Source organism: Trichomonas vaginalis, chromosome II (genome assembly GCF_026262505.1).
Source record: "Trichomonas vaginalis G3 chromosome II, whole genome shotgun sequence".
NCBI classification, from domain to species: domain Eukaryota; phylum Parabasalia; order Trichomonadida; family Trichomonadidae; genus Trichomonas; species Trichomonas vaginalis.
Genome location: NC_067204.1, coordinates 20,733,146 through 20,753,258, shown reverse-complemented (window position 1 = coordinate 20,753,258; position 20,113 = coordinate 20,733,146). Strand labels below are relative to the sequence as shown.

General features: G+C 33.4%; 10 protein-coding genes across 10 annotated transcripts; 8 read left to right on the top strand and 2 right to left on the bottom strand.

Annotated features, from left to right (window-relative positions):
* Positions 1-376: 376 nt before the first annotated feature.
* Positions 377-1,180, top strand: TVAGG3_0580450 (protein of unknown function (DUF3447); the record flags this gene model as incomplete). The annotated part of the gene is made up of 1 exon (XM_001579588.1): positions 377-1,180. The coding sequence occupies one exon, from the start codon at positions 377-379 to the stop codon at positions 1,178-1,180; it is 804 nt and encodes a 267-aa protein (XP_001579638.1).
* A 57-nt stretch (positions 1,181-1,237) lies between these two features.
* On the top strand, positions 1,238-1,675 carry TVAGG3_0580440 (cyclin-dependent kinase inhibitor 2C-related family; the record flags this gene model as incomplete). The annotated part of the gene is made up of 1 exon (XM_001579587.1): positions 1,238-1,675. The coding sequence occupies one exon, from the start codon at positions 1,238-1,240 to the stop codon at positions 1,673-1,675; it is 438 nt and encodes a 145-aa protein (XP_001579637.1).
* Positions 1,676-4,325: 2,650 nt separating this feature from the next.
* Positions 4,326-7,472, top strand: TVAGG3_0580430 (proprotein convertase-related family; the record flags this gene model as incomplete). Its single annotated transcript, XM_001579586.1, has 1 exon — positions 4,876-7,407. The coding sequence occupies one exon, from the start codon at positions 4,876-4,878 to the stop codon at positions 7,405-7,407; it is 2,532 nt and encodes an 843-aa protein (XP_001579636.1).
* Positions 7,473-8,054: 582 nt separating this feature from the next.
* Positions 8,055-11,168, top strand: TVAGG3_0580420 (protein kinase protein; the record flags this gene model as incomplete). The annotated part of the gene is made up of 1 exon (XM_001579585.2): positions 8,073-11,102. The coding sequence occupies one exon, from the start codon at positions 8,073-8,075 to the stop codon at positions 11,100-11,102; it is 3,030 nt and encodes a 1,009-aa protein (XP_001579635.2).
* Positions 11,169-11,250: 82 nt separating this feature from the next.
* TVAGG3_0580410 (anaphase-promoting complex-dependent catabolic process) lies at positions 11,251-11,766 on the bottom strand (the record flags this gene model as incomplete). The annotated part of the gene is made up of 1 exon (XM_001579584.1): positions 11,254-11,739. One exon carries the CDS (start codon positions 11,737-11,739, stop codon positions 11,254-11,256), a length of 486 nt encoding a protein of 161 aa, XP_001579634.1.
* A 6-nt stretch (positions 11,767-11,772) lies between these two features.
* Positions 11,773-12,534, top strand: TVAGG3_0580400 (peptidyl-prolyl cis-trans isomerase protein; the record flags this gene model as incomplete). Its single annotated transcript, XM_001579583.2, has 1 exon — positions 11,910-12,470. One exon carries the CDS (start codon positions 11,910-11,912, stop codon positions 12,468-12,470), a length of 561 nt encoding a protein of 186 aa, XP_001579633.1.
* Positions 12,535-13,097: 563 nt separating this feature from the next.
* Positions 13,098-14,133, top strand: TVAGG3_0580390 (cilium assembly; the record flags this gene model as incomplete). The annotated part of the gene is made up of 1 exon (XM_001579582.2): positions 13,113-14,096. One exon carries the CDS (start codon positions 13,113-13,115, stop codon positions 14,094-14,096), a length of 984 nt encoding a protein of 327 aa, XP_001579632.1.
* Positions 14,134-14,456: 323 nt separating this feature from the next.
* On the top strand, positions 14,457-15,188 carry TVAGG3_0580380 (cell redox homeostasis; the record flags this gene model as incomplete). Its single annotated transcript, XM_001579581.1, has 1 exon — positions 14,467-15,162. One exon carries the CDS (start codon positions 14,467-14,469, stop codon positions 15,160-15,162), a length of 696 nt encoding a protein of 231 aa, XP_001579631.1.
* A 555-nt stretch (positions 15,189-15,743) lies between these two features.
* On the bottom strand, positions 15,744-17,456 carry TVAGG3_0580370 (protein ubiquitination; the record flags this gene model as incomplete). The annotated part of the gene is made up of 1 exon (XM_001579580.1): positions 15,744-17,456. The coding sequence occupies one exon, from the start codon at positions 17,454-17,456 to the stop codon at positions 15,744-15,746; it is 1,713 nt and encodes a 570-aa protein (XP_001579630.1).
* A 142-nt stretch (positions 17,457-17,598) lies between these two features.
* Positions 17,599-18,875, top strand: TVAGG3_0580360 (RNA-binding protein family; the record flags this gene model as incomplete). The annotated part of the gene is made up of 1 exon (XM_001579579.2): positions 17,682-18,875. One exon carries the CDS (start codon positions 17,682-17,684, stop codon positions 18,873-18,875), a length of 1,194 nt encoding a protein of 397 aa, XP_001579629.1.
* Positions 18,876-20,113: the final 1,238 nt, after the last annotated feature.

Sequence of the window (20,113 nt, the reverse complement as noted above, 5' to 3'; positions counted from 1 at the left end):
TATAGAGTATATCTATTGACAATTATTCTATCTTTATATAATTTGCACGTTTTCAGGAAGAATTACAGTTAATTGATGTAAAGTAATGGTGATTAGGAATCACAAAAACCGAAACAATAATAGTACAAATTCAAAACTTAAAATCTTATCAATTTTGTTTGAATATAATCATTTGAATGAAAATCCTATTGGTTTCGACTTTTATATTGTTGTTGTGTCATTTAATACCTATGATTTCAATTAAAGTTCATAAATTATTACCGAAATCTTTGTGATCATTGATTTCCACATATCTAACACAATCTTTCTTTCTTGTAATGAGTTTAAAAGATACTTATCCGTTAAAATGCAAATATGTCTTTTTAAAAAATAATTAATGTCCGACAAAGACATTCCTCCAAATAAATTCAGCGAACTACGAAGTATCTATAAATGCTATATTGATTCATATATTGCGTTGTATCGGCTGAAAACAGAAAAAGAAGAAGAATTAAACTCAATATACAAAATGATCAAAACAGAATTGATTGATTCAAATAAATATCCTCTACAAATAATTATGCGAGATATTTTAAATATCATTCCGTATAATAATCGCTATACAAAGTCATATTTATTTCTTGCCAAACTCATATCTGATGAATATCATGTCCAAGAGGTCATAAATATTAAACTTATTTACAACTTCTTGTTCTATAAAGAATATGGAATTAAATTAGACAAATCCGATGATTTCGAAGGAATTAACTCAGAAAATCTGGATATTCATACAGAAAATACAATTTACAGAGCAATTATGTATAATGACTTAGAAAGATTCATCCAATTCACAGAAAGAGATGGATTTGATAAAGATCAAACACTGAAAAGCGATTTATTTCCATATTCTTTCAGAGGGTATTCATTACTTGAATTATGTTGTTACCATGGAGCAGTTGATTGTTTCAAGTTATTAAGAACCAAATTTAAATCAAAAATAACTAAAGAATGTCTAGAATTATCATTTTTAGGTGGAAATCAAGAGATCATGAGTGAATGTTTGAAATATCAAAAACCAGATGATGATTGCATGAAATATGCAATTATTTCACACAACATTGATTTTGTTACATTCTTGATGAATGAATACAATATAGAGATAGATTTATTTTATTGTGGATTGTATAATAATCTTGAATGATTTTTAGTTTATTACGATCAGACTAATGATATTAACAAATGCTTTGCTTATTCATGGATGTTTAATATCCCATCTCTTTGCGAATATTTCCTAACAAATGGTGCAAATATCAATGCAAAAGATGAATTTGGAGAAACTGCTCTTCATTTTGCAGCAAAAAATAATAGTAAAGAATCAGCCGAACTTCTTATATCATATGGTATAAATATCAATGAAAAAAATGATGATGGAGAAACCGCTATTCATATTGCAGCATTATTTAATAGCAAAGAAACAGCAGAGCTTCTTATTTCACATGGTGCAAATATTAATGAAAAAAATGATAATGGAGAAACCGCTCTTCATATTGCAGCATTAAATGATAATAAAGAAACAGCAGAGCTTCTTATATCATATGGTATACATATCAATGAAAAAAATGATAATGGAGAAACCCCTCTTCATATTGCAGAACAATATAATAATGAAGAAATAGCCAAACTTCTTATTTCATAAGTTATAAATATCGAGGTATCCTAAATTTGGCGTCACTTTTAAAGGAATGTTATCAAAAAAATTCCAAAAACCAGGATACCTAGAACCAAAAACCAGGAAATTTTAATTTCTTGAGTTTTAGGTCTTATATCTTCAAAGATGAAAACAGATTCATTTTGGACAATCGATAAAAGCAGCGAATCCACTGGTAACAAGAAGTTAGATGGGACCAATCTGTTAGGTCTTCCAATGTTTTCCTACCATTTGAAGGAATTAACATGATTCTGATCGTTTGAGGGTTATTAATGATGACCATTTTCAACATTATATGGTGGAAAATGCCGGAACCTAGTGGCATTTGGCCGATTGGCTTAACAACAACTTGTTTTACGTTTTACAAGTTAGTTCTAGCGCAATTATAAAAATATAAATTCAACTTCTTTTTTAAGTGGAAAATAAGTGACTAGATCCGGTTTACGGGAATGAAAAGTGTAATCTGATGCAAACATCAGATATGTTATCAAAATATAAATGATTCAATTAAAAATCAGTCATTTGAAATTCATTATAAAAAAAACTTTACAACATCATATACATCTACTGTTTAATGTTTATAATCAACATGTCTTCAATATAGACAAGGCGTTAATTGATCCTTTCATCATGTTATATTTTTCAGGTGTGCTGTGTTTTACAATCAAAAAAAAAAAAAAACATTACAGAAAATTTGAATGAAAAATAATCGTTTATAAGAATTTTTTTAATATCGAGTTATATTTAATTGAGTCTTGATACTTCTATTGATAATCAAGCCTTTGACTTATACTATGCTTCTGGAACTTACATAGGCTATACAAGTAACCATTTTGTTTCTGGAAGAAAATGCATGGAATTTTTATGGGAAAGTGGAACTGGTGGATATGTAGTAGGGTTTACAAGTCGGTCACTAGATCTTCAGGTATTTATGATTGATAACGTTCACCAATTGCTTTGGGAAAAAATGGTAATAGAATAACAACAGAGAATACAATCATGAATGCAAAATTAAATGATAAATACATGGTTTGTATTAATACATATGAAAATACATTTTTGCTCCAATATGGTGATCAATATAGATATATCGATTATATCCCGGTTGAAGGTGAAAAATTAAAAATAAATGTGCAAAATGGAGCCAAAGCAATGAGAGCATCAGTACGGATGTTTTTTGGGAATACGCGCTTCAATAATACGCTTCCTCCACGGTATTCTGCTATTGTTTCTAAGGATATTGATTATTATTGTGTAACATGTAGACAATGCTTGCTTTTTCGTTTTGATATTTTGTTAAATTTTTTATTTATTTTAGTATCGAATGAAAATTGAGAATTTGAAATCTGAAGCTCTATTTGAATTAAAACAATGGGATTCTGTGCTTATAGCAATCAATATAAATTTATCATAATATATATGAAACTTCCCTACATTATTATGATAAATGATCACATTCATTCCATTTATTTGTGCATGTCTAAATATGCGATCTGTAAATAATTTCTTTTTATCAACTGCTTAATTTGCTGTTGAATGAAGAGGAGTTATCCCAATATTCAAAAAATCAAAAGAAATTTGTTGTAAGCATGAATATTGTGAATGATAAATCAAAGGAATGAATTGCTTGCTCATTGCAGGATATATAAAGGAATGGCTTATTGACATGAAATAGAGCTTTGAACAGAAGGATAAAGTATCCTTCATGCATTCAGGATTTCAGGTAATTTTGAATGCTTGAATTATGCCGAGAGTTTCCTAAGCATAAATGATGTTAAAGACAGCAAAATATTCAGATTTTTCTTTTTCTCATTCCGATGACAATATTTCGTCTGTTCGAATACACATTGAAGATCCTAAATGACTTAACCAACTTTTCACGAATTTTTGAGTTCAATTTTCTGAAATTGTTTGGAGAAAGATGAATATTTGTCGTAGTCATCAATGATAAGTTCGGTATTAACTAACAGATATGATATTTCTCAGTGCATAAAGTAATTTATTATGTGATTTTGTTTTTCTAATAAGGAATCAGTACACACAACAATACATAAAATAAGCAAGCAATATATCTACTACTAAGGTTTTTCATTTGGATATTTTTCAATTTTCTTGATTGCGCTGTTTTGCAGCAACTATCATATATAACAATTATAAGCATATTAAAAGACAGCAAAATATAGGATTTATAATCGGAAGTAAAAAAATGATTTCAATAACAACGAGTAAACTTCTTGTATAGACCAAACATTATAATGCACGAAACAAATTTATATTTATTCTTGAGTAAGATCCTTTCATTCATACACTATATAACCAAGAAGACGTTTTTTGATCAGATATACCCCCATAAGTAGAGATGTAAAGCTAATAAAATAACTAAACTCCTGAAGGCTTTTAGTTACACTGAATGAGTTCATGTAAAGCAATTGATATTATCTAAATAAAATTTATCTTCATAGATTTTTCAAAAATATTTAATACAATGTCTATATATCATCGTGAAATATCTATCTGATATTTAATAATGAAGAATATCCTATTCAATATGCAGATAATACGATGGCTTTACCTAAGATTTATTTTTCAAAGATCCTATTCAATTTTTTGAAATTCAATAAATACCGCGGTTTCCCATCAACTAAGAGTAGCACATTATGATCGTCATCGATATCTAAGCACTTTTAATTTTTCACTGGAATGTTCTCAAACTTTTCTGTCTGAGCACATTTTTTCCAATAATAAGACTTTTAGATTCACCTTTTCATCCGAGCTCAAATCGGCAGTATACATACAATTGTAGTCAGCTGTTTGGGTGGTTTTACATTCAGCTTCTTACGAATGTAACTCAGATGCAAAATATAACAGATTTCAAAGAAAGGCACTCTAACGTCTTCAATATAGAGAACATGGTTTACCCACATTTATATTATTCATACTTAAATGAAACAGAATACTCGACATTTAAAAACCAAAATTTTATTTCAACATGGTGTACAAATACTTCAAAAAGGACACGCTTATTAGAATCTACGATGGAAAATTATATTGTTGTAGCATGCAAATCATATAAACCAAGCTATAAATTCATCAAAATTTATGATGATTTGTATTACGTCGGAAATATTTCAGATCCCTCGATATTTTCACAAGACAAATGCATTAAAACATACAGAATCGCTCCGAAAATGAATTTAAATAACAGATATGCTACGGGCTTCATTCTGAGTCACGAAAATAATTTATCTTATGATAGTAATGATGGATACGTTGTCAGACGTGATCTCCATGAGCTTGGAATAATGGGCCAAGATCAAGTCATCACAATCGGAGATACGGGCGTTGATTACCTTCATCCTTTCTTTGTAGACCCTAACTTTGATGTATCCACACTTGTTAACAAAACCAACAAATATCATAGGAAAATAATCCGCATTGAAGCATTTTCAGATTATTCAGATTACGCAAACGGCCACGGGACACATGTAGCGGGTGTTGCACTTGGCGAACCATATGATTCAACAGCATACTCATTCCAATACAAAGGTGTTGCCCCAAAAGCTAAACTTTACATGTTAGATATGGGATCAGCAAATATTAACAGAGATTTAAGCGCATACCTTGATTATCAAGTTGTTTTATCAAACATGAAAACATTTAATTCAGGAATTTTCTCAAATAGTTGGAGTTATAATGAATATTCACAAGAAATTACCCAAAACTTCGATTCAATGGCTTATAACAACTCAGACATACTATTCGTGTTCTCGGCTGGTAACGTATATGGCCCAATGACCATTCTTTCGCCTGGAGACACTAAAAACGTCTTGACAGTTGGAATGACATCAAAACCATCCGTATTTCACTTCGAATACCCACTCTATCGTAAATATTACGTATCGGGAGGTACAGAAGACCGCGTATTTCTCATTGGTACTCCAAATTACAGTTTGCCCTATTTTCCAACAGGCGAAAAGCTGAAGACTTATCGCGATATCCCCATCACTTTTGATGAACCTGAGGAAGGTAAGGCGTATTTCTCAACAGATGATCCTTGTACGGAATTACAAAGGGCTATTGACGCAAAGGCTGCAATTTTCTTATATACGAGTGAGTCATGTTCAAGAGATAAAGTACAGAATATTGTTTGTGCGAGAGTTGCTACTTCAGATGCAGATATTATCAGAACTTGGACAAGTCTTTCGATTTGTTCAGATTTACTTATTGAATACGATATTTTCTTACATCCTTACTCAAGCCAAGGTCCATGCTTCAATGGAATCTTCAAACCAGATGTTGCCGCCCCTGGATATAATATTTTATCTGCCAGGGCTCTTTCTACATCAAATGGAATCGATGGACTTTCCGAGAAAACAGGTACAAGCATGGCCACACCATTAGTTAGCGGTTCCGCAGCTTTGGTGAGGCAGTGGTTCATGCAAGGAAAATATCCATCCATTAAAAAACCGTCATCATACCTCATTAGAGCCGTCATAATTAATTCATGCATACAGCTCTATCCAGGTAACTTCCGAACACCAGGTTCCGGCTACGGAGTCCCATTTGTCAGTCGTGGACTCGGATTAGAAGAACTTTCCTCGAGATTCTTCGACAACGTTACATTAGATCCCGGGGAACTCCATACCTACAGGATTTCTACCACGAAGAAACTGAATCTTAGCATAACAATGAGTTATCTCGACCGACCAACTGCGAATACTTTTATTTTATTTGCAGATATCGGAATTGTCCTTGAAACAACTGAAGGCGACTTCATTTATCCGAATAACAGAACAAACTACGCCGAAGAATGCCTCAGCACCAACGAAAGGATTCTTCTTCAAGACGCTGACCCAGGTGTCTACAAACTCTATGTTTATGCTAATAATTACCAAGACAAATACCATGAAAGATATGCTTTGTCAATTTTGGGCGGTTTTTCGAGTACTTCATCAAGTGCTGTCAGAAAGATAAGTAATGAAGAATCCGCTGTCATTTGTACATCATCCAAATACAATGACAAAGGCAGATGCGAGTGTCCTGATGGTACAAGAGGATTTCTTTGTCGTGAAAAAGTCGAAACAATTCCTTACAATATTTCAGCGACAAAAATCCTTCCGAACATGCAGTACTCGTGGTTTTCTTTCACAACAGATAACAACACTGACTACTCCGTGTACATCAATGACTTAACACACGGATACTTCCACGCTTGCATGTGTCCGACAACCGAAATCACTTACAACTGTTATTGTAGAATGTCAACAATGGAAGTGAGATTAGGTTGGTTTTACGCAGACAGTTCAATCAAGGCTTACTTGGCAATAGCGCCAATACAACAGAGCCCTTCTTTGAGTAGAATATTCATCGGTAAAGACATTGATAACACTCCTACTCAAAGAGTTACTTTGACAGGGAATATGACAACAACAGAAACTTTGACAGCTGATTCCAATAAATCATTGTCTCATGCAACAGTTGCAATTGTTCTTATTATAAGTATATTGTGCGTTGTTATTATTGTTATAACTATTTTGATTATTGTTCTCATGTTTAGGAAGAATAAGCAAAAAGTCGAAGATAAGGATCAGAAAGAAAGTGAAGAATATGATTACGAAGAAGATTCTGATGAAAAAGATGAGAAAAAGAAAAATTATAAAGATAAAGAAGAAGATTCTTCCAGATCAGTGTCAATTGACGTTTCTTATTCATCTGATTAATATTATATTTTGTATATTTTGTTTGTATATTAGAGTTATATAAAAGTTATGCTTTTTATTGAAAATATTTTTCTTGTTTCTCATTGTTTGAAAAAATTTCTTCGATTTTATCATTACAAATATTTGATACGTTCTCGTTATTGAGCATATTAGTAATATATCTATTAGATATTACGTAGATACATATCCAAAGCTGAGATGATATAAATTTAAGCAATAAATAGTCATCAGCGCGATTTTAGCACTTGTGATTTTGGAATAATATATGTTTTGGTAGCGGGTGGGTTACTATTTGTAGACAAATTGCTATAAAAATAAAGCGCATATTCTGACAACAGATCAAAGGGACTTGAAAATTATGAGATTGTTATGTCAATTGACAAATGTAACAATTCTAATGAGGACAGAAACATGAACTATATTTATCAGATCAAACCAATGTTTATTTTTCTTTCCATGACTCTTTTCAATTTTTTTCAAAATTTCAATTAATACGGATGTATTAATAAACAACATTTTGACAGCTGTCACCCACGAAATTTAAAAGAAATCATTGTGTTTCAAATGCGAGTCGTTTAGCCAAAATATTCTTCAAAAAATGCGTTTTTCAGAAGATTTTCATACATGGACGATAAGGGTGAAAAAAAATTATTTAGAGCATTTCGATGACGATTTCGAAAGTTCCGGCAACCATGGCCGATCTTGTTCGAGAGCATCAAGCTCTTGTAGTTGATATGGATGATTTTAGTGAAATTAGTATGATTGGCAGAGGTGGTGCTGCCGAAGTTTTCAAATCTTACGATTCCAAACTTAAAGTAGAATGCGCAGTCAAGAGATTATACAAAGAAGACCTATCAGATAAGTCTTTAGCACATCTAATTCGTGAAATTCATACAATGGCATTAATTAATAACCGTTTTTGCATGCCAATGCTTGGATTTTCAGCAGTACCTCCATACTGCCTTGTTCTTGAATATTTGCAAAACGGTTCCCTTGATGAAGCTATTTTTAGAGCAAATCGAAAACAAATGTCCGAAACACACATGTGCATTATTGCTCTTTGCATTGCAAACGGTATGGCGCACATTCACGCCCACGGAGTTTACCATCGCGACTTAAAACCAGGAAATGTTTTACTCGATGAGAAAGAAATCCCCAGAATTTGCGATTTCGGCTTGGCTCGAATTGAAAATGGCACAAAATGCTCTAAAGGTATCGGTACACCAAATTACATGGCTCCAGAACAAATTGAATCAACACAATATACTCATAAGGTCGATGTCTACGCTTACGGTGTCATGCTTTACGAAATGGTTGAACGCCAACGTGCTTTCACAGGCTATACAGTAAAATCAGAGTTAATTAACGCAATTACTCGTGGAGAACGCCCTCAATTCACTCGTAAGACACATAAAACAATGCAGCACTTGATCACAAGATGCTGGGATCAAGATCCAAACAATCGTCCAGAGTTTACTGAAATTTTCGATCAAATTGCCGACGGAAAAGCCAAATGGAAGGATGCCGACAGAAAGAAAGTCGAAAAGGTCGTCAACCAGATCCGCGAGAACGACAAAAAGCCAGAAGTTCCAAGAGAAGTTTCATCAAAAGTCAGAGTCAACATTCAAAGGCTTCTTGACACTCTTGAACCGAAGAAACCAAAGGAACCAGAGCCAGCACCAAAGGTTCTCAAGCTACAAGATCCTTCTTCCGATGAAGATCTCGATTTGGCTCCGAAAGTTAACGTAGGAGGCGAAGTAACTCGAAAAGATATCGATTACGTACAAAGACAGGAACAGAGACCACCTGATAACAGCGTTGGTGTCAATCCTCCGAACTCTACAATGATCAATCCACATTTCGGGAGGCCACAGCCATTCCCACAGGCACAGGGATTCCCTCCTGCACAAGGGAATATTCCTATGCCAGCGATGGCCCAAAGTTCCACTCCCCATGGCTACAGAGGAGCTCCTCCAAGAAATCCGATGTCAGTTGTCCAGCAAAGACAACAATCAGCGTTCGCGCAGATCATGAATGGCCCACAGTCTTCATACCAACCTCCTCCGATGCCAATGATGCAAAATCAGCCAACTAATTTCGGACCAAGGCCAAATAAGACAAGAGCAGGTTCACATCCTTTACCAGAAGTTAACTATGATGGTGATATTCCATTGCCATCTAACATTCCTCCACCTCCATCTATTACTCCTGCATTTCTCCCCCCTCCTGAGATTAGGGAGTTCTCCCCTGCACCTTTCCCGCAGCCATCAAGAAATTTGCCGGTCGATTCGAGCATCCTTTCCAATCCTTCTTTGCCACAATTCCTTCAATGCGTCGAATCTCTTCTTACAAAGATCCAGGACCAGCATCTTGCAACACTTGCACCATTCATTGCGTTCTACATGGCTAAAAATACAAGTCCTCTCGTTCAATATGCAGTTTTGCTCGCAACTGTCAGATTATGCATCAAGTTTGGGCCAAAATTCATTGAACCATTAATATCTGCAAGTGCTTTCAACGGTATGCCATTCGCTGATCAAAGATGCGAAGTTTTGGCAGCAGATTTATTATCTATCGTCTTCCAACGCGCCAGAAAACTCGTAACCGCCAACTTTTGGCCACAAATTCTCTATCTGGCCAAGAAGAAACCACTCGATGCCGCTGTTTTGATAAGAATTCTTATTAATGATCCGGAATCCATCCAATCTACAGTGATGCAGTACATTTTACCAACAACATCATTGTTCAAGGACACACCAGCAGCAACGCGAGCCATCGGAATCATCTCTTTCATGCTGAAAAACGTTCAATCATTTGAGATGAACTACGGAGATGCAGCTTTGAGGCAATTGGTCGCTTTCTCAGAGACCAAGAGTGTTGAAACTGCAAAGGCAGCTTACAACGCTTTGGCCCAACATTTCAAACCAAAAATTCAGCTTGATTTCTACATGATGCTCTGGCACATGAACATCCCATCGCTTGTTAATCCAATCCTCTCCATATTCATACGCCATCCGGACCTTCCTGCCTCTACAGATATAACACAAAATTTAATTGCCGCTGCAAGGACGAGCCAACTTGCAAGTCTTGTACTTCTTAAGTACGCGGATACATCTATCAACCAGGCAAACGTTTTCCTTTACGACAAATCATGGTGTAATGCAAGTTTACCTACAATAATCGATACTCTCAAGGTTTTGTTGATCCTGTTCAAATACCCACCAATGAGACCTTACGTTGCCAACCGCGAAAGCTTCCCAATTTTAATGAGAAATTTGATTGCGTCAAAGATACCATTTATATTAGTAGTTTTGGTATCTGTCATAAGAAGATGCTCATTGACGCCAGATTTGCTCTTAAAATTATCTAATGCTGGGGTTTTCTCAGATTGGTACCAAGTAGGCATTGCAATGCAGGATAATTATGTCCTCCAGAACTTGATGGTCCTAACAGACACATTGATTAGAATTGCTTATATTCCGGACTTGAAATACATCGTTGCTCCGGAAATTGACATTGTTAGAACAAAGACTCCTAGTAATCTCGTCGAATTCGCACTCATGAACTTAGTGGCTGTTTCACAGTCCGAAGAATGCGCAAAAATTATGATTCAAAACAAATTCCAAAATGTTTTAGAAAAAGAAACACATCAGCTCGCTGGATCAATCCTTAATAACTTAAAGAAATTTATGTGATAGCTTTATATTAAGTTGAGAATAAAAATTCAGATTATTTTCTTTTATCTAATTTCATCTCAAATTTTTTCAAAAAATTATATTGTAATTTAATATTTAACATAACAATTTTATTAACTTACTATCAAACAAGAATGAAACTAATGATTTTTTAACGAATTGTTAAGAATTGAGTAGCATTTGAAGTGACAAAGCATGATGTATCAAATGTAAGAGATTGAGGAAGTCCCCATAGTTTGATTTGACGTATTCTTGAATCTTTACCGCCTTGATGATTTTTAGTTATTTCTATTTTAAGGAAAATTGTAGAGATACCAAGTGGAATATCAACCCATCCTTGTAAAATGCTTAATTCTTCGCGACTGTACTGTTGCATCAAGTTTGGATCAGAACCTATATAACAAGCAACTTCAACTGGTGTATAAGTTTCATCATTTTGAATTGATATATACATAGAAAGTTTAGATATATATGTTTTCTTTGAAAACTGAGCAATTATGTAATGAGGTGGAACAGAGTCTGATTGCCAAAATGTTTCGTTGCTTCCATCGAACATTGCACTGATTTCATATCCACCTTTCGTTGTAGAAACATTCCAAAGTGCTTTCTTTGTTATATCATGGAGATTTGTTTTCATGAAAAAATAAATGCTAAACGTGCACTTTTATGAATATTCCAGATGTGAAATAATATCTAAAAATTAATTTTTAATTAATAAAATCATCGACAAAACTTTGATAGTCATATATTTCATCAACAGTGAGATAATTATATTTGGTTGCAAATTCTCGTCACTTTTTCACTTCAATGTTAGCATTCTTTGCTACACGCGTGATCTCCGCACCAAAGGTCACAAAGAAAGTCTTCTTCAAGATCTCCATTAATGGAGAGGATGCCGGCACAATCAAGTTTGGCTTGTTCGGCGATGATGTTCCAAAGACAGCCGAAAACTTCCGCGCCCTCTGCACAGGCGAGAAGGGAATGGGCAAGCTTGGAAAGCCACTCCACTACAAGGGCTCTCCATTCCACAGAGTTATCCCTAACTTCATGATTCAGGGTGGTGACATCACATCTGGCAACGGCTATGGTGGCGAGTCAATCTACGGCAGTAAGTTTGCTGATGAGTCATTCAAGATCACACATGATGGCCCAGGTCTCCTTTCCATGGCTAACTCTGGTCCAAACACAAATGGTTCCCAATTCTTCATCACAACAGTTCCATGCCCATGGCTTAATGGCAAGCACGTTGTTTTCGGCAAGGTTATCGAAGGTATGGAAATCGTTAAGAAGATCGAATCATTAGGTTCACAATCTGGCACACCAAAGGCCAAGATCATCATCGCTGACTGCGGTGAAATCACAGAGTAAAAAATTATACGGAATACAAAATTTTATACTTTTTCTATTTCGAAATTCAATAAAAATTAAGTTTTCACAGGGAGTACTATCATTTTAAACTTAGGACGGCCGACAATTTCAGATATTGTTTTGTTTTCTCCAACAAAATTTTATTAATTTCTGGATAGTTGCGAAATGGGAAGAAACATTTTGATATTTTTCCCCGAAAATCTTTTGATTCATATTTGAAGTGCAGCTAGTTGAATAATAATAAAGAATCAAAAAATGGCGGAATTATTCCACTCATTATTGATTCACAAAATGGTCATCTTGAAGTTGTTAAATATCTTATCTCAGTTGGAGCTAATAAAGAACCATAAAAAAGCTTGAGAATAAGTCAGAATTTTTAATATCTTCAGATTATGTTTTGACCTGTGAAATAATTGTGCATACTAATTTCTACCAGAATTGTTAAGGTAATCTCATTAACATATACTCTGTATTTCTAAAACAAAAAGAATACGAAATGAATCAATTGGCGGGATTTTTCAAGTTGTTTTCGAAATTGTATGATGAATATGTTTTGTTTATGCGTGTACAATGCAATTCTTTATTGCTGTGGGCCAAATTATAAAATAAAATGAAATTGAGTGTAAATGATAACGTACATTAATGACTTATCGAGAGCTCAGGCAGTTTACTGAGATCGTTAGAATTCTCGGGTACCCTCATCCGGTAGGTATTGATTCTTTCGATACACCTAACTTCGGATTGATGGCAAATCTCTTACATTGGCTTGCAACGTTGTATGATCCGGAAATTGTAATCCTCGCAGAGCTTTCAAATGAACACGGACGTGTTGAATTTGTCAGAGGAATTGTTCAGCAAATGGCTATTAAATCAGGTATAAGGCTTAATCCAAGAAAATTATATGCATCAGATAGATTTGCAGTTCGTGAATTACTTAAAATTGCTGTTCCAATATATCGCGGCATTTCAAGCTCTGGCCGCCTTGCAGATACAAAGACAACATCATTCCCTAAAAACCAAAATACCCAGAAAATTTCTCAGCTGTCTGCAACTGTTCCTCGCCATTCTGTTGAATTATACGATCAGCTTGATAAAGAAGTCCAGATTCGTGAGACAAGAACCAAGATTCTTTCCACAGTTCCTTCTCTTGATGAAGTTGAAAAGTCAGTTCTTGAATCAGTTGATGGAGCTGCTGCTAGATTAGAACAATTAACAAAGGAGTTAGATCGCCTTAACTCTGACGAGGATGCCTTAAATACAAAGATTAAACAAAGGAAGCACGAATATGAGCGCCAATCAAAGAGATTGATGAGTGTTCAAACAATCCGTCCAGCTTATATGGAAGAATACGAAATGCTCGAACAGGAATTAGGCGAATTATTCAAGACATACTTCCAACATTATCGCAATGTCGACTATTTCGAGAAAGAAATTTCAAAGCAAGCCGAGAAAGTTAAGAAGAATAACGAAGCTTACCAGTCCCGCTACTCTAAGAAGATTGGTAAGAGCCAAGAGGTCTTAATTTCAGATCTTAAGGACTCCTTCAATCCAAACATCCCAATCCAAGATTCTGGCGATGAAGCAGAGCCTCTTCCAGCCGACGATGGATCCGATGATGCCTTTTAAGACCATTGTGATATTTAATTTTTTTAAACTAGATGTGTTTTCAAAATATTTAGAATTTTCTAAAAGTAGTGTATATATTTTGTAACAATCTTTGATAACAATGGTACAATATAATTCATCATCAAATATTAGTGATTGTAGCGAAATATTTCAGTCCGAAATGGTATTGCCATATATAAGAAAAGCCAATACCGAAGTAATGGATTAATTTGTTTCTTTGGTTCATTGGATGAGGTGAAATGAATAATTATTGAAATGTTTCAACAATAAATGGCATCTTTAGCAGTTGGATAACAATATTACAAACAAAGCATTACATGAGCAGTTCATAAAATTTTGTCAATTTTTTGTTTCAATCAAAAATTTAACAATGTTTCTTCTGTTTTCTCAGCTTACAAAGCAATTCACGCATCCATTTTCGGAAGTATTAACTAAAGAAAACATGTACACAATCATTGGTCAGAAAAAACCAGCAATTATTCACTTCTATGCTCCAGATTGCCCTCATTGCGCCGAATTCTCACCAGTTTGGAATGAAGTCACAAGAATGTACAATCCATTCACCAATATCACATTTGCTACAGTAAACTGCGATAGATATAAGAGTGTTTGCACTGCATTTGACGGATCTAGCACACCAACAACACAATTCTTCGCTCCACATTCAAAGATGGGTCAGAGATTCGGAGGAAAGGACGTTGTTGGCTTAACCAAGTTCGTAAAGAACAACGCAAATATGTTACCTTACACATCTCCAAATCATTTAGCTTATGCTAAGCCAAATGAAGTCGAAAAGATACTAAAGGAGAACCCAGTGTTCCTCGTCTTTGATACACATAGAAATTGCCATTACAATCAGACAGAAATCAGATTAGTCGAGGAAAAGAGAGATGTCGACATCAGAGCAATAGATCCTGTTGAGAATCCAAAAGAAGTAAAGAAATACTGCGGATCTACTGAACCTTGCATGGTTCTTCTTCAAGGAAATAACAAAATTAAATATGAAGGACCTGCTACCTCTGCAGACATCCTTGCATTCTTTGATGAAAAAGTTGAAGAGCTGTAAATACTATTTTTATATGATTATGAAAATTTTTTATAAAATATTTTTAATTTTTGTATAAATATTAATGTTTTGAATGACTTTATTATGCACATATGTTAGTTTATTCAATTATTATAGTAAAATACATATAATTTCTTTATGAAATGCAATTTCTTCAATTCAACGAATATATTTGAATTTATAGTTATATTTCATGGTTATACATAGAATATACACCCTATTACACAATTATTCATAAGGCAAAATGGTTTCGGATTTAGATTTAAATACATCTTTACTCCATTCTGGCTCATATCAAAGAACATTTCGTTAGTATGATTTTACACTTTTGCAATATCTACAAGACTTCAAATGTATGACTAATTTAACAGAATATGTTTCTTTTACACAGTAATTTCATCTTTCTATTTACATTTTGAATGCATTGACTTCTTAAACATATTTTCATGGTTTAATTCTCTATAACTATCACAGAACATTGAGATAAAAGATACAGAATTGGAAGCGGAGTTTGTGAAAATAAGTCTAGTTAAATACTATTTTTTTATTTATTTATACAATACAAAATATAAAAATAAAAATTATTTTCCGCTCGCTAAATTTGGTGTAAAACAAAATTGCTTCAATATCATGCTAGAGATTGGAGTTCCTGGATTTTTTACACACAATGCAAATAGTATACCTTGAATGTTTGTATCCAATTTCTTTGGATCAATATAATTCAAAATTAATTTCAAGATGTCAATCTTCATATTAAAAGCTGCTACAATTGGAATCAAATCCTGATCCTTATTAAATAAACAAGGATCAGCACCATAATCTAATAGTAATTGTGCCAACTTCGGAGTTCCATGTTTAATACAATAAGTCAAACAGCATTCATTATTTTCACTTACATTTGGATTTGCACCTTTTTTAAGTAACATCAGCATCATTTTTTTCTTATTCAAGCGCGCTGCCAAAAACAAAGGATGGTTACTATCCACATCCACAGCGTCAGTAATCAAATCCACAATCTCCGTTTTATCTTCTTCTATTGCTGTTTTCAAATACTCATAAGAAATCTTTAATTGATGCGAAATGAAAAATTTTGTTGTGCTTACATAATTATTATAAATTGAACACAACAATCCATCATATCCATTTGAATCATAGTAATAATAATTACCATCAAACTTATCAAAGAAGTACTCCATGATATCGTAATGACCATTTTTCGCTGCCAAATAAAAACTAAAACTCGTAACATCAAATCCATTTTCATGAAGAATTTTTACGCATTTCGCGTTTCCACTGTTAATTGCGAGATTGAAGATGTCATCTTCTCTTAATAGAGCACTCTTATACCTTTCAGCAAGTATTGCCAAACATCTATCGGATCCTTTTTCAGCTGCAAATCCAAAAATTGTTTTTCCGTCTTTTTGAATTTGAAAAACATTCAATTTATACTTTTGTACGTTATCTAGCAAATACGTCATCACATCAATGGAATCATTGACAGAACACAAGTATAAGAACTCGTGTTTTTGTGTTAAAGGACATAAATCTTCTAATAATTTAAAGATTTCCAATCTATCGTAAATACAACACAAACATAGTAGCTCTGGCATCAGAATTGCTCGATGGTTAATATATAATTTAACATGTTCAATAGAATTATCGAAAATGGCGTATTCAATCGGATATCTTTCTCCTCTTTTGTTTACTTGGCATCCGTATGATATCAATAACTCAGCAATCTCAGTTGTAGGGTTTAATGACGCGTAATGGAGACAAGTACTGCCTGTTCTTGATGTATGTCTTACATCTGCTCCGCACTTGATTAAAAACTTGACTGTATCAATTTCCCCACTTGCAACAGCTTTGAATATGGGCGTTTCGTTATCACTGTTTGCGAGATTAGCATTTTTAGGATCGAATAAAAAATATCTGATTGAAAAACAATCTTTGTTAGTAATAGCGGTGAAAATATCATCACGAGTGTTTAATGCGAGCTTCTTGCAATTCTTAAATGTTTCTACGTAATCTTTCTGTTCTTTGAATTTAAAATCGTAAATTAATGATGCTGCTGCATTACCATGCACTTCAACTAGCTTTTCTATAAATCTTGCTGCAGATTTTGGGGAAAATCCGCTTGAGTCTTGTATAATTTGACGAATTATGTGTAAAGGAACGAGATTGAACTTTGAACAATTTACGAAATCATCAATTGCAGCTGCTATTTTATATAATTCTATTTCTATGGAATAGCCACGCTCCAAAGAGCCTAAAATATAATCAACAGATGTATTCATTGTTGTCACCTTTCCCGATCATTTTCTCTCAAATTTATTAAAACACATTTTTACTCTACCAAAATTAATGTTTTAACATGTTAATTCAATTTAAATCTGAAATCAAAAAATCTGACTAATATTTTTCATTTCGAATGATTTTTTTCGGATTTTATCATATGTTTTTATCATAACGTTGTTTTGTATTTCATAACTACTATATATCATTAATATTTAGCCATTAAAATGTATGATCAATCTTTTCAAAATCCACCACATTTAAGAGGTGGCTGGTTTGTTGGACCAGAAGAATATGAACAGATGGGTTATACATTAGGACTTCCTCCAGGAATCAAAATGCCCTTAAAACCCGAAATTTTAGAGTTAGTCGAAAAAATCAAGAAAACAAATGGAATTGCAATTCCATCTCATATACCAATAAACCAAGAACTAATAAAAAGAAAGATCATGGCAACAAATATTCCAACAGGAACTTCTGTTGAAGATTTCAAAAATTTAATCGTCTCTACTTTATTAAAACGTAAGTTAATCACAGATACAGATCCAATAGAAAATATCGAGTACATGACTCAAAAATTCACCGCAATTATCGAATTTAAATCACATAAAGATGCAGAAGCTTGCATGTTACTTGAAAAAACACTCATTATCAACAATTACACAATTAACTTGTTTTGGTATAATGAAGGCAATCTCAATGTTGCTTCAGAACTTCAATTAAGCGAATCTAAATATTCTAATCCGATTTACGTTCAAATTCCATCCACAACAATACAAGAAGATAATATAAGAGCTTTATTTGAACCGGAATTCCCAATTAAAGAAGTAATTATACAGCAAGAAACAGATTATGCTTTTGTTGAGCTAAATGATCCATATAAAGCACATTTGGCAGCATACACAGTCAATGGAAAACAAGTTGAAGATAAAACTGTCACTGCAAGAGTTTGTTACAATGAAAATCCAGATGATTTAGATATATCTCAAAATGAACTCATCAGAAACCAAATTGCAGACGGTGGACAAAATTACTATTCAGTAATTAACAGGAAACTACTAGAAAATCCAAATTTGATTGATATATTAAATACGAATATTAATCCTTCAGTTGTAATCACTCCAGATGTTGAAAAACTACAACCAGAGTCAGGCACATTCTTATACATCTATAATATTGCTAAATCAGTCATTGTTTTTGAACATGATTTGATTGAAGAACTTATTATAGATATTCAACAAGAATGTTCAAAGTTTGGCAATGTACTCGATGTAGAAGTTGAACAGTTACCAATTAGATCCGATTACGCCGTGATTAAAGTTAAATTTTCAACTCCATCAGAAGCGAAAGCCGCACAACTTGCTTTGTCTGGCCGCAGATACGGAGGAAGAGTTGTTATAACTTCTGTTGAAGATAAATGAATAAATTGTTTGATTTATTTTAATTTTAATTTTTTATTGCAATATGAAGAGCAGTTTATCCATTATTTTCTTTTTCATTCATATTTATAGTATGTGAAAGAAGAGGTTCAACTAATTATATACTCTAACTAGATGCGGCAATATGAAGCGTTATTTCTTTGTAGACAGGTTTTTCAGGGAACTCAATAATTACAAAAATATGAAAGGCTGTTTGTCCATATTCCTTGTTTGAATGCATGAAAGTAATCGCAAAGGGATATAATATTAGATATTGTTGAATTGACATCACATTAACTGAAATAGAGAATTCAGAATCTCATAATTGCCTTGATACAATTCCTCTTTTATTTATTTATTGGTAAAAGTTTATGATTGAAGGAATTAATTTCTTAATTCTCATCGTGCCTTTTTAGTAATTTGATTATCTCTTATCTGTATGCAATTCAGAAATAGATCTATCTCATTAAGCAAATTGGACATATGGTTTTACATCAAGCAATGATAAACCGATTCCAAAAGAATTATAATTGGATGCGATCAATATTTAATAATCGGTACCAATATTTTATAGTCGACTTATTGCATATATGCACATAACTTATTTTGGATCAATTAATATAGGGAACAACACCGCAAAGGCAAATCTATACCAAGATTCAATTCTACCCAAAGAACAATGAATGCCTAAAGGGAGATAAAACAGCACATTTAAATCATTATATCGGATCCAGAGCTCATTACATCTATTTTTTCTTTTCGCTTGACATGGAGCACCCGGAATTTCATTAACTGTATTATTTGGCCATAACTCAGTAGCCCCAATAGCATAATGCCAGTGGTTTCCATATGAATTAGCATCCATATAAGAAGTATTATCTTCAGATACAGTGAAACCTGTAAAATCTACTTTTCCATCAGGTATTATTTTGCATTCATTAAATGTCGGTTTAAAGGAAACATCTGTTGCTATTTTTGTTCTAAATGGGTTATTGGTCTGATTGAAAAAGAAAAAATCATTAGGATAAGATAGTGGCTGATAGTACATAAAAACAAAAGTATTGTTTATATGAAATCTTTCATCAATGAAGCCTAGAACACTAAATCTGTCTGTTTCATTAATAAATGAGATTTCAGCTTTAAGTTTACTCTTTTCAACGGAAAATAATTTGAAATTTGTTACATCATGATGAAATATACGGATCCAATCAGTTCCATTGATTTTTGCAACCTTATAGCCT